The sequence below is a fragment of the Podarcis erhardii genome (genome assembly GCF_964252035.2).
Source record: "Podarcis erhardii genome assembly, chromosome: 1".
NCBI classification, from domain to species: Eukaryota; Metazoa; Chordata; class Lepidosauria; order Squamata; family Lacertidae; genus Podarcis; species Podarcis erhardii.
In genome coordinates, this window is record NC_138497.1 from 63,586,132 (window position 1) to 63,601,967 (window position 15,836).

The 15,836-nt window shown below is 44.6% G+C and overlaps 1 protein-coding gene across 2 annotated transcripts in view; it reads left to right on the forward strand.

Annotated features, from left to right (window-relative positions):
* The first annotated feature begins 478 nt into the window (after window positions 1–478).
* Window positions 479–15,836, forward strand: part of BBOX1 (gamma-butyrobetaine hydroxylase 1) — a 36,168-nt gene continuing 20,810 nt past the window's right edge. The window contains exons 1-3 of one of the 2 annotated variants that reach the window (XM_081835554.1): window positions 479–629; window positions 14,647–15,118; window positions 15,583–15,697. In XM_081835554.1, the coding sequence (XP_081691680.1) occupies window positions 14,720–15,118; window positions 15,583–15,697 (514 nt within the window). In that variant the 5' untranslated portion in view covers window positions 479–629; window positions 14,647–14,719. Of the gene's footprint in view, window positions 630–5,535; window positions 5,678–14,646; window positions 15,119–15,582; window positions 15,698–15,836 lie in introns of those variants that run through there. The other variant, XM_081835553.1, reaches the window with a different exon arrangement.

Sequence of the window (15,836 nt, forward strand, 5' to 3'; positions counted from 1 at the left end):
ACATATATCTCATAATTTAGCAAGTTCTTTATCTCTATTAGCCAAATCACTGCATAATTCAGTGATCACATAATCTTATGGTACTTTCCTAACACTTAACCAATTTTTGTTTGTTTTTAAAAACCTTTTTTCAAAGTTTCAAGATCCATCATATACAGAATAGTTTTAAAAAGGTCAACTGTAAGAATAATCATGCTCCAAAATGAATCCTTTGCTCATCCATGGCAACTGACTGCTTTACCAAAGCTGTTGCAACACTAGTGGACAATACTCAGGTGTGATTACAAAGCCAAGTTATTGTAAGATGGTTTTTCCATCCAAGTCTTCATATGAAACAATTTTCTTCTAAATGTGTCCCAGCAGGGTGGCACTTGTTCCTTTAGAAGCAGAACTTTCCGGCACAGTAAATTCCATCCAGTTGTGACCATGCAGGAGCACATTCTTAAGAAATGCCCTGTGTAGCAGATGATTAACATTAATCGCCTACTTCATTTCTCCCATGGGACAGGTCACATGGTCTAAGGCTCCTCTGTGACACATAACTAGAAGCTGCAGCTTCTAGGTGGCAATTTTCATAATTTCCACAGCTTGAAAATGTGTGAGTGGGAAACTGAGGCAAGTAATGCCAGGTAAGTTGTCATGAGAGCCAGTGTGATATAGAGCGTCAGATAGGGACCAGAGCAGTACTCGCCAGCCTAGTGCCCTCCAGATGCCTTGGACTACATCTCCCATCAGTCCCACTCAACATATGCTAGCTGGGGCTAATGGCAGTTGCAGTCCAAAACATCTGGAGGACACAAGGTTGGGGAATGCTGGACTAGGGGGAACTGTTTTCAGATCCCTGCTCAGTCATGGCAGGGCCATGTCCCTGCTTAATTTACTACTACATGGCATGCAACAGGGTGGTGCTGGGGAGAAGCCATGTGCACTGCCCTGAGACCCCTGAAGAAACAGCAGTATAAAAATATAATAGTTGTTACATGCAACTGTAGCAGGCACATGGGACAAAACCTTATGTTGAAGCACTCCCGCTTAATTGGGTTGTTATGATGGCCAACGTGGGGCTGGATGGAATAAGTAAATTAACCTTTCTGTAAAATGATATTGTGACAGTAACAAAAACACGTAGTGCACTGTAAAGGAAACGAGTTCCAGATTTTCATTACACATTACTTTGGATATTTCTATTTTAAAGTTCCATTTTACAAGCAGTCAGAAAATAGAAGGATAATGGTAATGAGTCATAGTTTTGCTGAGTTATTATGTAATCTAGAAAGGAGTGTGCTTTATTTCAGTTGGATAAGATTCTTTTCCACTTGGATCTCATGCAACACCCATTATACATTCCATAGGATGCATCAATCAAGCAAACACTGCTGACTTAAATTTGTTTCAGAATTACATCTGGAGCTGCAGAAATGTTTAACTCCAAGATTTCTATCCTCACTCAATTCGTTTTGAAATATTTTCTTTCATTTTTTTCAGAATTAATTACTACAATTTGAGAGTGTATTTCATGAGAATTTAAAATGAAATGCTGGCAATACTTCATTAGACTGGAATTGGTTGAAGTCTCTCCTTGCTGTTTCATTATCACTGTCTCCACCCCTATAAGTAGACAATTTGTGTAGTCTGTGTGCTATAGGAAGCATGGTATATAGAAAGGCAGGGCACTTTCATATGACCTGATTACTGAGCATTCATTCCGGTTTATTTGCTAGATTGGATGACACCGGCTACTTAATGAGCATTCATTCAGATTTGGTTGTGGGGAGGTTAGATGATGTTGCATCAAAGCAAGTGTTATCCCACATTTTCCAATGCATTTTGCCATCTATACTAGATGCCATCTAGACTTAGAGGGAATCCAGTCGGCATTCAGGCCTCATCATGGGACTGAAACTGCCTTGGTTGCACTGGTTGGTGATCTCCGGTGGGCTAGGGACAAAGGTGAGAGCTATTTCCTAGTTCTGCTGGCTCTCTCAGCGGCGTTTGATACCATCAACCATAACATCCTTCTGGACCATCTTGAGGGGCTGGGAGCTGGGGGCACTGTCATACAGTGGTTCCGCTCCTTCCTCCTGGGCCATGTTCAGAAAGTGGGGGGGGATGAGTGTTCAGACCCCTGGGGTCTCACTTGTGGGGTGCCTCAGGGTTCTGTCCTCTCCCCCATGCTTTTCAACATCTATATGCAGCCACTGGGAGAGATCATCAGGGGGTTTGGGCTGGGTGTTCATCAGTATGCGGATGATACCCAGCTCTACCTCTCTTTTAAATCAGAACCAGTGAAGGCGGTAAAGGTCCTGTGTGAGTATCTGGAGGTGGTTGGAGGATGGATTGCGGCTAACAGATTGAGGTTGAATCCTGACAAGACAGAAGTACTGTTTTGGGGGGGGGCAGGAGGCAGGCAGGTGTGGAGGATTCCCTGGTCCTGAATGGGGTAACTGTGCCCCTGAAGGACCAGGTGCGCAGCCTGGGAGTCATTTTGGACTCACAGCTGTCCATGGAGGCACAGGTCAAATGTGCCTGTTTACCAGCTCCATCTGGTACGTAGGCTGAGACCCTATCTGCCTGCGGACTGCCTTGCCAGAGTGGTGCATGCTCTGGTTATCTCCCGCTTGGACTACTGCAATGCGCTCTACGTGGGGCTACCTTTGAAGGTGACTACAACTAATCCAGAATGCGGCAGCTAGACTGGTGACTGGGAGCGGCTGCCGAGACCATATAACACCAGTCTTGAAAGACCTACATTGGCTCCCAGTACGTTTCCGAGCACAATTCAAAGTGTTGGTGCTGACCTTTAAAGCCCTAAACGGCCTCGGTCCAGTATATCTGAAGGAGCGTCTCCACCCCCATCGTTCTACCCAGACACTGAGGTCCAGCACCGAGGGCCTTCTGGCGGTTCCCTCACTGCGAGAAGCCAAGTTACAGGGAACTAGGCAGAGGGCCTTCTCGGTAGTGGCACCCTCCCTGTGGAATGCCCTCCCACCAGATGTCAAAGAGAACAACTACTACCTGACTTTTAGAAGACATCTGAAGACAGCCCTGTTTAGGGAAGCTTTTAATGTTTGATGTATTACAGTAGTTTAATATATTTTTTGGAAGCCTCCCAGAGTGGGAAAGCCCAGCCAGATGGGCGGGGTATGAATAAAAATTATTATTATTATTATTACTATTATTATTAGTGGGTGGTGCTGTTGTCTAAACCACTGAGCCTCTTGGGCTTGCCAATCAGAAGGTCAGCAGTTCAAATCCGCGTGGTGAGATGAGCACCTGTTGCTCTGTTCCAGCTTTTACCAACCTAGCAGTTTGAAAGCATACCAACGGAAATAGAAAAATATGTACCACTGTGGCAGGGAGGTAAACGGCATTTCCATGCGCTCTAGCTTCTGCCATGTGTTGTTGCACCAGAAGCAGTTTAGTCATGCTGGTCACATGACCCAGAAAGCTGTCTGTGGACAAATGCCAGCTCCCTCAGCCTGAAGCGAGAGGAGCACCCCACCCCACAGTCACCTTTGACTGGACCTAACCATCCAGGGGTCTTTTACCTTTTATACCTATATATGACTTAGGCAAAGTCAACTTTCTTTATAAAGTTACCTTTTTTATATGTGACTTACAGAACAGAATTAAGACATATTATGAACAGATTACAGCACTGGGTCTTATAGAATAGAGCTACCAATCCAAATATTTAATTTCCTATACGTAACAAAACTGAGTATGAATTAATTTTCCAGTCTTGTTGCCAAAATGGCTGTTAAAATCTAATTCACAAAACAGTCTTTTAAGTTCTCTACTACATCTGCTCCTGTTTCCATCAATCACACTACCCATTCTTAAATCCAAGTAAAATGTTGCAGTCTTTGATAAAGACGTTGGCTTGACAGTATTAAAACACTGGAGATATTCCATACGTTATTTCTGGTGTAACACTGATGAATAGGCTTTACACTTGGTGGTGTTGATACTTGGAGCTTGATTTCACTACTTGCAACTCCACAGTGTGCTGTTCCTTAATTCTGCACTTATGCAAAGCCATAATAGTTTGTCTTATTGGCTGTGAAATCAACTAGTGTACGTCTGAGGAGCAATGAATTATGAATTTGCAAGAGCTGAACATTGAATTGCAAAGTCGTGCAATTACCAGTTTCTTTATCTTGGCTGTATTGTGTTAAAAAGAGAAGACAAGTTTTTGCACTTTCCAATTTTGTGACATCTACTGGAGATTTGCGCTGCACGTCTATAGCTCTGCTATATGAACTTAGGCTAGATTATGGCTGAATGCTAGGAGAAACTTCTTCGTGGAAAACAACTGAACAATAGAACCTAGGGATCTTATTGGTTATCGTCATTACATATCTTCAAGCTGAGTAGATGGTCATCTGTGGGGGTTGTTCTAGTTCTGGATTACCTTCCTCTAGCAGGGGGCTAGAGTGAGTAGCCTAGAAGCCTCTGAAATTCTACATAGGAATTACATTGGAAATTTAGATCCTATATAGTTAAACACATGGTGCAATCTGAATACAGGTATAAAGACATAACAAGAGAAAGTTGTAGAGGTTGCCTCTGCTACTGGGAAGTATAGCGGGGGGGGGGGGGTATCAGCCTTCCATGTTGTGAGCTGCGCTTTGCCTCTGAGCTAGTGCTTTCTCCCTTTCTCCCAATTCTCCCTTTCCAGAGGAAAAGTGAGAGGGCAGCTGTTCCCTGCAATCATTTTATGCTCCCCACATTCACAGGCCTGTTCAGTGCCACCCAGAATGAGATGAGGTGCTCTTGCTGTACAAAGCCGGGGGGGGGGGGGAACCTTCCCAAGGCCAAATCCTAAGCCTCTCTATCTGGCTCTCCACACACCCTTCTCCCTGTGTGCTTGAACGGGATGGATTCTTGCTTGTCCAGAAACAGAAGGGTGTAAAACCAGTCTATTGTATAGAGATAAAAATGGACCTTTTACTTTATTTATTACATTTACATCCTACCTCTTTCTCCAATGAGCTCAAGGTGGTGCTCATGGTTTTCCCTTCCCCATTTTATCTTCGCAAACAAACCCTGCCAGGCAGATTAAGCAGAGGGGCAGCGACTGGCCCCACGGCCTAGTGGGGACCCCAGATCCTAATCCGATGCTCTAACCACTACACCACCCTGCCACTCTCTTTTTTTGCCTCTGGCGCCACCCACCACTGGTATATGGCCCGAGGAAGGTTGCTTAGAAGGCAATGCGGCCCCGGGGCTGAAAAGCCCTCTCAAGGAACGGAGAGATTCCTATTCCTCCAGCCGGTCGCCCGCGGGCTTTCCTGGCTCGCGGGATGCGGCCTCGAAGGGTGTCTATCTTTAACTCTATCGTTGCTGACGGCACCTCCTTCCAAGCAACAGGTTTAGGAGCAGCACTAAAAACATATCCCGGCATGCCCTGCGCTTTGAGTTTCTCTCTCCGGCGCGCATACCTTCCCAAACGAGAAGGGGTGCGTGCGCGCGCGCGCGCGCGCGCAACTGAATCACCGCCTACCGCCTTTGCAGCTGGTCTTTGAGGGCGAGCCGGCGAACTGACCTTCGCCTCCTCTGCTGCGGCTTGCCTGCCTGCCTGCCTGCCTGCGCCGTTCCTTCCCTGCCTCGGCCGAAGCCGGCGGCGGTGGGAGGACCCAGTTGGCCGGCTTTGCCCAGCTGTAGCGCCAGGCAGGTAAGGAGCCCTCCCTCCCTCCCACCCGCCGCAGCCCGCGCGCGCTGTTTGGAAAGCTCAGCCTGTGGCTCGGGAGGCCGAAGGTGGCTGCGTCGCCGCTGGCAGGCGCTTTCGGGCAGAGTTCATGGGTGGCTCCTCCTTTTTGGCCTCGTCGCGGGTGGGGGGAGGGAGGGAGGGAGGAGGATCCTATTCCTCAACTGCTTGCTAGCACGGTCCTCTCCGAAAGTTAACTCGGCGGCAAGTCCTGCAGAATTCAGCGGGGACCTATTCCCAAATAAAGTGCAGCTGGGCTTGCAGTCTTAACTCCTGCGAAAGGGGTGGGGGAACCAGTGGAAACCCCCACCACCCCCACTATTGGGTTCTTTCGGGGGCATCGGGACCTGCATGTAGAGGAAAACCTTGTACAACAGACCTTGTAGAAAAGCTGCTGAGGAGATAGGAACCTCCCATGGGTGAGCCTGGGCTGAGGCAGCCATGAGCATTTCCCTGGTACAAACCCACTCCATATACAGAGGGAGCCGTAGAAGAGGCATGGGGTGGCGCAAAATCTTGCAAATGGAGTGTGCATGCTCAGGGGCCTGGCCAGCTTCCAACCTTGCCTTTTATCACACACCATTACGTTCCCCCCTTTTCCATTCCCCCTGTCCTAGTCAGCCAGCCCATACAAAACTTTTTCAGTACTCTCTGTTCTGCTTTTGGGTGTCCCCCCTTCCACACTTAGGTACCTCAGTGCCCCTCCCTTTTTTGCACTTACGCAAACTTTTGGGCTGTCCCAGACTTGATGCTACTTGTGTGCAGGTGCATAAGGAACCACACTATGTGAACATATTTGTATTCAGTAAGCAAGATGATAGGAAGCAAGTGAGTCATTTTCAGACTAAAACAATGAGTCCCGTATTCAGGCTTATGCTACACATATGTTGTGTATGGTAAACGCCTCTCCATTTTGCACAATGATGCAGGTAGCCAAATGACCCTTGTGCGAGACAGCCATATGGTATGATAACTGTGGGAAATGGTGGGGCCTTGTTTTCGTGTGTGTTTGTTTTGAATCATTGTCATGGATCCAACCTGGAACATGCAATGCAATTATAAATAACAGTGCAATCCAAACCCAAGACCTGTCAGGATGAGCAAGTTTGGAAAAGGTGGATCTTCAGCTGTCCTGGCTCAGCTACGCCAGCATAACTCACCCTTCCCAACTCCACCAGGGATACAACTGTGTATCTCCCTCAGTCTGGCTGAGCTGGGTCTCAGCCAACGGAACTTAAGCCACCAGAGCACATGCCAGTGTAAGTTCCCCAATACAAGTATTTCAGAGTTGTGGACAGGGCAAGGAGAGACTTACAAAACCTTTTGGCAGTGTACATTTCACCTGGTTTGCCAGGTCATGTAACTGATCTGTGAAAGGTTTTTTGAGAAATGTGTAGATCAAAATTATTTCACTGCAGGGATGCTGACTTAACTTGAACTGGTGTCTGTCCCGCCAGCTTCCTGTACTTAAGATTGCACTATAAATGAACATCTTCAAGTAGCTTTTCTTCACCTCTCAGGAATCTCATCATTTCAGTTACTGAAAATCAGAGATCAAGGCTTCCAGGTCATGAGGTGTGACGTCTAATCAAATTTGAGCAAGCCCTCTGCACCTCTCAAATTATAAATTAAATTTCGGATTCTGAAATGCTTCTTTGAGGACGGGGCATCACTACCGCTAGCCCACCACAACATCTCAACACTGGATGTTTGTGGCAGTTCAGAATTTCCTCCTGTGCCTGAAACAGCATTAGCATCTTACAGAGCTGTTCCTTAGCACTGAATTGGGTAGAAATATGGCAGGACAGGGCAGGACTGGGAACAAGCTGTCTGTGTCAGGTCTTAAAAACTTTCCAGCCACCATGAATTCATCTATTCCTTGGTAAACATGGTTATCAGAATAAAATGCATGGAATGTGTTTACTGCCGGTTATGTTTTAATATGAAGGGATTTCTTGTAGACTCTGGGTTTGGTGTCTTCTTAGGATGAGAGGTTGTTTAAGGTGAGTTCTTTACAAAGTGAGGTTGTGATGCACAACCCTTTTACTCAACAGGAATTCTGCCAATGTCTATGTTAGTGTTCCAGAATAAGTGGGCTGGAGCTTGCATTATATCCATACAGGATATTACTAGGATCACGGGGTATTTAGCACATTTTCACCCAATGTACATTACCTAATTTGTTTCCATATCATTGCAACAAGACACTACAGGATACATATGGATTGTGGCTATAATGTTACATTTACTCAGCTTCAAACACCGGGGATGGTAGCACACTTGATCCGAATTAAATGGTAATGTGTACATAGCCTAAGTTTCTCTTCCAAAAACTTTTAATGAAAGAGAATTGTAACTGGCTTTGTAATACAGAGATTTTTCTTTTTCCTGACCTCATCAGCAATTGGCTAATCCCCTAGAATGCAATAATTTGGTTTATTTGTATTTAACTAGAGAGTTACTGGTAATAAAATTACCCATCCTTTTAACAAAACTGACCCTTTTCTGATCTCTTATATAAAAGAATATTTGACAGTGTTGCTTCTACATATCCCAGGCATAGGTGGTCTTCCAGGTCAGTATGGTTTTAATCTAGTAAAAGTATGAAATACTGTAATAGCGCAAGTGTGCCAAATATTGCCTTGTAAAGAGGGAATAGTCAAAGCATATTTCAGCTAGACATTTTAAATCTCACCTCATATATTTTGAACTCCCACTTCCTTTAATGGTCAGATCTTGGCATCCTTGCTTTCTCCCCATACCCCCCTCCCGGTCCTCTTTCTTCTAATTTTACTTTGGGATGAATTTAATGTAGTGCTATGGCAGTTGTTCCATCAGCTTGCCAGGCAGAACACCACCCCCATGCTGTGCTGGGGGTTCTCCCACACACACACACCCCGTGCCAATTGTGGGGGGTGCAGGGGAAGGAAAGGGGAAGAAAACCCTGTTGCACTAGTGCATGCCCTTGTGTGGGCTTCCACTAGTAGGACTAGTTAGGTGAAGCCTGCTCTTTGTGTTTAAGGCACATTTTGCTATGCCTGGTTTTAGGACTGAAATAGCCTTGGTTGCTTTGGTGCGTGGAACTAGAGTCCAGAGCTAGGCAAGAGGAGTGTGACCCTGTTGGTTCTGCTGTCTTTTGATACCATCAACTGAATGCTTACATGAGCGTGTTTCAGTGAACAAAAATGCAAAACATCTTTACTGCTTGGATGCACGACCATTCTTTTTTGTAAGCTTGCAAAGTTTATCTTTTCAGCCTTTAATCATTCAAAAGAGGTATTAAAAATACATTGTGTGATCATTCATAAGGGATCGAAATAATACTGTTGGAAGTTGAATGGTGTGGTGATTTGGGTGTTTATATGTGCAATCCAATCTCACGGGTATTGCTAAAATATGCATTAAAAGGCAGAGTTGTAGGACTACTTTTCAAGTTTCTTCCAAAACTTTTGACATCACATTGTCACAGTGGGGCACATATAGGAGCAATCAATAAAACTTTTAAAAAGGAATTGGGAGCCCCCAAAGATCCTTTTGGCATAGGGGTGTCACAGTGGGTGACCCATTGGAACAGTAAAAAAAATTAAAATTCCTTTTTTAAACTTCTTTTTTAAATGACAGATTTGGGAGGGAGACTGAAAACACTGGGGGCCGTATGTTTGTCACAGGCATCAGGTTAGATATTCCTGTTCTAGAGTGACCTCGGTGAGCATGTCTGTTTTATATGTATCATTATAGGCCACCCCAATCTCTGTCGAGTGGTAGCAAGATTCCAGGGGTCATGGCTCCTAACCAGAGTTGTGTATCCATTGGGAAATCAAAGCACAGCAGAGAGTAGTGTCTTTAAAAAATATGGTTTATATATATTTACACCTGAATGTTGGTATGGGGGTTGCAGAATATCACACCCCAAGAGTGTCTCTCATTACTCCTCTCATAGCTTCAGTAAGCTTGGTTCCAAAGCATCAGCCAGCCATAGCCCCTGGTCTCCTAGTGCAGACTCTCTCAGCCAGCATGCGTGTTTTGCCTGCTTCCTCCTTCTTCACAGCAGCCTTTGCAGAGAACAATTCCTTCCCTTCAGCTTCAAGCATCCTCTCCCCGTTGCCCTGGCAACCTCTGTTTCAAAAGTCTCCTTCAAAAGGCACTTTTTCCTGTGGTGACATCTCACCCCCTGTAATCCAGGCAGCCTGATGCTGAATCTCTCACCTTTTGTCCAGGTAATGATTCTGTTATTACCTGTCATTGTTCTTGAATGGCACCTCTCTAAACCCAGCTCCTAAGGAAGCTGCTTTGACTAACTTTTTAAGGCCTTGCTAAATCCATTGATCAAACCCCACATTTACTAATTTCAGAAATTATGGGGAGAACCTTGCACCCAGGAATTTGAGGGAATCCTTGCCCCCTTGCAAACCCGTAACAGTACAGTTGTACCTTGGAAGTCAAACGGAATCCGTTCCGGAAGTCTGTTCGACTTCCAAAATGTTCGGAAACCAAACCATGGCTTAAGATTGGCTGCAGGAAGCTACAGAAACCCCATTGGACATTTGTGTTCCAAAGAATGTTCACAAACCAGAACACTCACTTCCGGGTTTGTGGTATTTGGGAGCCAAAATGCCCAAGTACCAAGGCGTTCAGGATCCAAGGTACAACTGTATTTTAAGTAATTGAAACAAACAGTTTAGAACTGCCAAGTTTGACTAAGATATTGACAGCCCCATTCATTTGCAATTGACACCCATTTATTGCTACTAATGAATTTAAGAAATGGAAAATTTTCTGCAGGAAAAATTCCCAACTCCACATCACTGCTTCTTCTCTCTTTATGGACCCTGAGGCTAAATGCACTGTTATTTTTTAGTGAGTAGCTGATCAAGATTTGTGGATAAAGGGATTAAAACAACAACAACCCCTCCAAAATTGGCATGCCCCCCCAAAGCTACCTGAATAAGAGCTGCTAATGAAACTTTGTGGTAGTACCCCATCCATCCCTTATCTGCAAAGATCATCCTTTGCATACCTGCAAGCAGCTGTCCTTATTCCTTGGAAGTAAGCTACAGCACCAGGATTGGAAATAAAGAAGAGGAGGAGGAGGAGGAGTTTGGATTTGATATCCCGCTTTATCACTTCCCGAAGAAGACTCAAAGCAGCTAACATTCTCCTTTCCCTTCCTTCCCCACAACAAGCACTCTGTGAGGTGAGTGGGGCTGAAAGACTTCAAAGAAGTGTGACTAGCCCAAGGTCACCCAGCAGCTGCATGTGGAGGAGCGGAGACACGAACCCGGTTCCCCAGATTACGAGACTACCGCTCTTAACCACTACACTACACTGGAGAATTAAATGTGTTGGTTTATTTGAAACTGCCATTAGTTGAAGCTAGTTCATGTGTCTGGTGTAGATTAATTTTGTTCTGTGCATTTGCTTTGCGTCAAATAGACAAGGAAGGTGGGCGGATCATTAATTGCTTGCCCCACTTAAAAGGATTTAAATTTTTGTGCAATGATTTGAAGCAGGATTATGGTAAAGTATGAAAATATGTACTTGCGGTCTGCTTCAAATGTAACTATCTAAGCATCAGTGAATATTTTAAGAATTTATAGCCTGGTAAACATGTAATATAAAATTCGGTCACAAATTATCTTCTTGCTGTGTGATGAGCCATTCTTCAGCTGGAATAAATCAATGGTTTTCCTTTGATGTTCACTCTGCCCAGTTTCAGTGGAAGACACAATAGAAATGTGGTCCAGAGAGCTGGATTTTATTCCTTTTCACAGCTGCAAAAATGTCAATATTTTTTGGACTAGTTACATGTACAAGGATGCTCCTGCCTTGGTATTTCTGCCACAAATAAAAAGCTGAAACGTGGTATACTCCTAGGTCCAAGTCTATTGCAAAGGTCTGGAAACAAAGCATTTGAAAGACTTTTGCTTGGTAACGCAGCCCTTCAAGCCTCGCTATCAGGCCCTTGGGACTCTTCCCCTAGCTTCGTCTCTTCAGCCACAGCCCCTCTTCCCATGACACACCCGTCATTGACCTTGCTTTGCACTCTTCTTGAGTGTGGGTTTTTTTGTATGGATGATGTGTGCCCTAGAATTCTGATAATGCCTCTTGCTTCCCTGGATGGAGGCTAGAAAGTGGCATGTAGGTGTATGGAAACTAGCCTACTGTACAAAGATAAAATTTACATTCATTGCTCCACCTCCTTTAGCCTCTGGCCCCACCCAGCTTTGGCATGTGTCCACCCAGAAGGGAATGTGACATTCAAGCTGAAAGAGTTTCCTCACCCCCGCAGTAGAAGTTGGGATTCTTCGATCACTACAAACTGAAGTATAGAGGTGTGAAACGTGAAAGTAGAGAAGGCCTGGGAGGTTGGAGAAGCAGCATACAGGGATCCCAAGAGGCTAAAAGAAGGAAGGGGAAATAGGCAGTTACGTTGAGTAGTCATTGCAGGGAAAGAAAGCAGAATATTGGGAAACACAAGTGGAGCAGAGAAGGCAAAGGCCTGGAGAAAAGAGGCAGAGATAGAACAGAGAATTGGTTTGGCAAGGCTGAGTGAAAAGGTGGGTTGAAGATGACTGGACTGGCTTAGGGTTTCAGATGGGAACAACAGCAAAAAGAATCAGCCAGGTGCAATGCTTCATCCCAGGGAGAGCACAGATATTAGCGCATACTTTCCCTGTTATGGAACGATGCGGGTAAACAACATGCCACTTACATGCAGTCAGCAGTTCTCTTTTGCGGCTTGCAGTGATAAGCATGAAAAATTAAAGTTATTGGCTCCGACAGGCTGCATGACCATGAGGCCAATAGGAATGTACATTTATTATGTTTTCAGATCTCATCATTCTTAAGCTTTTCTCTCTCCCCCGCCCCATCCTTTAGTTTTGGCAGCTCCTGGTCACCCCAGCTAACTGGGGTAAGGGGATACTGGAAAGTTCAACCTTGTGATTTTTCCAGGAAAAAATGGTTCTTCCTTTGAACCTTAGACAGACTAGCATTATAAATGTGTGTTCCCCCATCTGTTATTAATTGAGAAACCAGCAGCAGGAGAGAGTTGCCAGCCATCTGGAAAACTATGGGCCTGACTGGTTTTGAGGCTTTTGCTGCTGCCACTGCAATCCCCCAGTTGTAGGGTGAGAGGAGTGGAAGTTGGTTTCCTTGCCCTGTTTTCCATTCATTTCCCCCCTCAATATAGGTATTGCTATTGTTTTTGTCAGGGGAGTCTCTGAAGCAGCAGTGATGTGTGTAGCTCCGTGCTGCTGCATGCCGTGTGTGTTTGTTGTCTCCTAGCCTGGGCTACTCTATTGAAAAAAGCAAGGAGGTGCCCAGATGGTCAGCTCCTTCCCTTGCTCCAACCTACTGACTGCCAGCCACAGGTGCCTGAAGTAGGCAGCAGCAGCAGCAGCTACAGCTGCTGCCAAATTGAGGATGAGAGCATCCTTTATTCATGTGTGCATCTGCATGGTCCTTGTCTATGTGCATATGAAAGGGAGGAATAGAGTGTCTATGTGTGCATGTTTTGACTACCTGTTTGTCCATATGGAAGGACATGTGTACAAGGGGATTGTTTTCTGGATGCTTAATATATTGACTATAATAATAGTAGTATAATTGTAATATACTATAATAATAAAATATGTGGTTACGTTGTGGTGTTGCAAGGAAAAACATAAGTAGACCTTCTTATCCCAGTCTGCATCTGCATCTGAATTGGAATTGAAATTGTTTTGATGTGTGTGTTTTATTGTTGATGTTTTTGTTGCTAATCACTTTGGGATGTTTCATGGGAAGTGATTCATAAATGAGATGAAATAAATGAATATATAAAGTCGATTGTGACCACTTCTTGAGCGAATCCGTGCTTTTAAACCATTTCATAAGGCAGTCTGCGCCAACCTGGTTCCCCTCCAGCTGTTGTAGACTCCAGCTGTGCTGGCTGGAGCTGTTGGGAATTGTAGCCTTCTGCAGATGGAGGTCAGCAGGTCAGCAGAGGCTGTCATAAGGGATGGCTGAAATGGCATGTTCACCGTGACCCTGGCCACAAGTACTTGGATGATGCTTCATGAGATTGGATCGCTTTCGCATCTCAAAAATGAATCTTGTCTGTGTATCTGTAAGCTCACAGAAGCACTATTAATTGTGGCTTTGCAAGTGGGTAAATTTAACTTCTGTAATGGTGTTAGGAGTGAAAGCACCTATAGACAAATGTGTTGCTGGTTAAGAATTCCTCTGAGCAGCAATAGGAGGAATTCATTGTTGTACTAAGCCTATATGGATCAATCAGAGCAAACATTTCAGATTATCTCCCTTCTCTTACCCCTGTGTGTTACTCCCCATGAGTTCTCTCCACCCCACACCCTAAGACAATTTCAGGGGCACAGGAGGAAGAGAGGAAAGAAAGCCCATTGTGCAAGTGGAAGTCCTAGAATAGGGCTTTGGCTGACATGGCTCATTAGTTGAATCTCACCCACTATAAACAGAGCCTCATTTTCTAAGGTTCAAATGCAGTATCTGTAGATCTGTGAGAGAAAAGTGGTTGCAACAGATCGTTGAGGGACCCACACTTGCCAGATGTGTCAGCTGATCCAATATTATGGGCATGGAGAGGAACCAATGGGTGCAAATTATTTCTTTTGGAACAGCTAATAATATTTCCTTTAAAATTGTTTGGGATTGCAACATCTGCTGCTCTCCAAAACCATGGTTCTGTCAGACTTTTTGTATTGGGGTCCAAATTTTGAGGCATACAGTACAAAGCTAACACTTTTTTCTTTCTCCCCCCCCCCAAAACCCACTTGATCAGAACTTCAAGGGGATTGGGGGAAATGGAGACATTATGTGCCAGAATGAAAGGGTGACAGGGACCAGAAGTAACATTCTTTTGAACAGAATCCCTTTTCTTCCTTCTTGCCTTTCATCAGTATGCTTTATTCTTACAGCACTGACCTGGAGAGAGATTTCACAGGGTGAAAAGGCCTTACTGTACTGAAGATCAAACAAGGAAAAGGAAAGATGTGGACTTCAATCGCTAAATACTTGTTAAGAACCAAAGTCCACCAAGACTGTTCTCGAACTCTGCTGCAAGCACAAAACGGCAAGCACAGCCATCAAAAACATTTCTCCCTGAGCAGGAGGCCTTGGCAGCATTCAATGCCGGGGACAACGCAGACGGCTCAGGCCTTCAACACGAGTGCAGCCATCCATAAAGTGGAAGCTCTGGAGGCAAATCAGTTTATCTGTGTCCACTGGGAAGATGGGAGCAAGAGCCTTTACCCTTCTGTGTGGCTGCGAGACAATTGCCAGTGCCCCGAGTGCTTCCTGCACTCTGCTAAAGCACGCAAACTGCTTCTTGAAAATCTGGATGTCAATGTTGGGGCCAAGAATGTCACTTTGGCACAGAGGGAGAAAAAGGTAATGTGTGTGTGTGTGTGTGAGAGAGAGAGAGAGAGAGAGAGAGAGAGAGAGAAGCTGTTTTCATATAATATATTAATCTCCATATGTAGAACCATTTTGTTCTAGTGATTTAATGCTGCTTACCTGGGAATAAGGCTCACTGAACACAGTGGGACTTAGTTTTGAATAAGCATGCATAGCATTGCACTATACAAACTCTTCAGAGTGAAAGAGGTTATTAGGCTACAATCCTAAACACACTTACTAGGGAGAAAGGCCTGCTAAATTAATGGAACCACCTTCCAATTAAACATGTGTAGGATTGCACACACATAACAAGACCACATGCCAGTTGCTTTCATTATGAGTTAGAAGTCCAATCCAACAAAACAAAGAAGAAAAAACAGCAAAGCAAATAAAATGCTTCTTGGATTATTCTGGTCTGCTTTCAATGTATGTCTCTTTCTGTTTTGTGGACTAAGGTATGCATTGTATGGCCAGATGACCACACCAGTGAATTTGAGGCTGAATGGTTGAAGAAGAGATGTTTTTCTGAACAAGCAAGAGCAAAAATGCAGGAAGAATTATTTCTATCAGGTAGAGATTCGTACCATTTCTGTAGTAAATGCACTAAGGGAACCCCATTCTCAATTGATCTGGAATCCATTTTTAATAACAACAGAATTTTATATATCAGTGATAAAGGGCGTCACATATTTTATCTAACTTGATCATT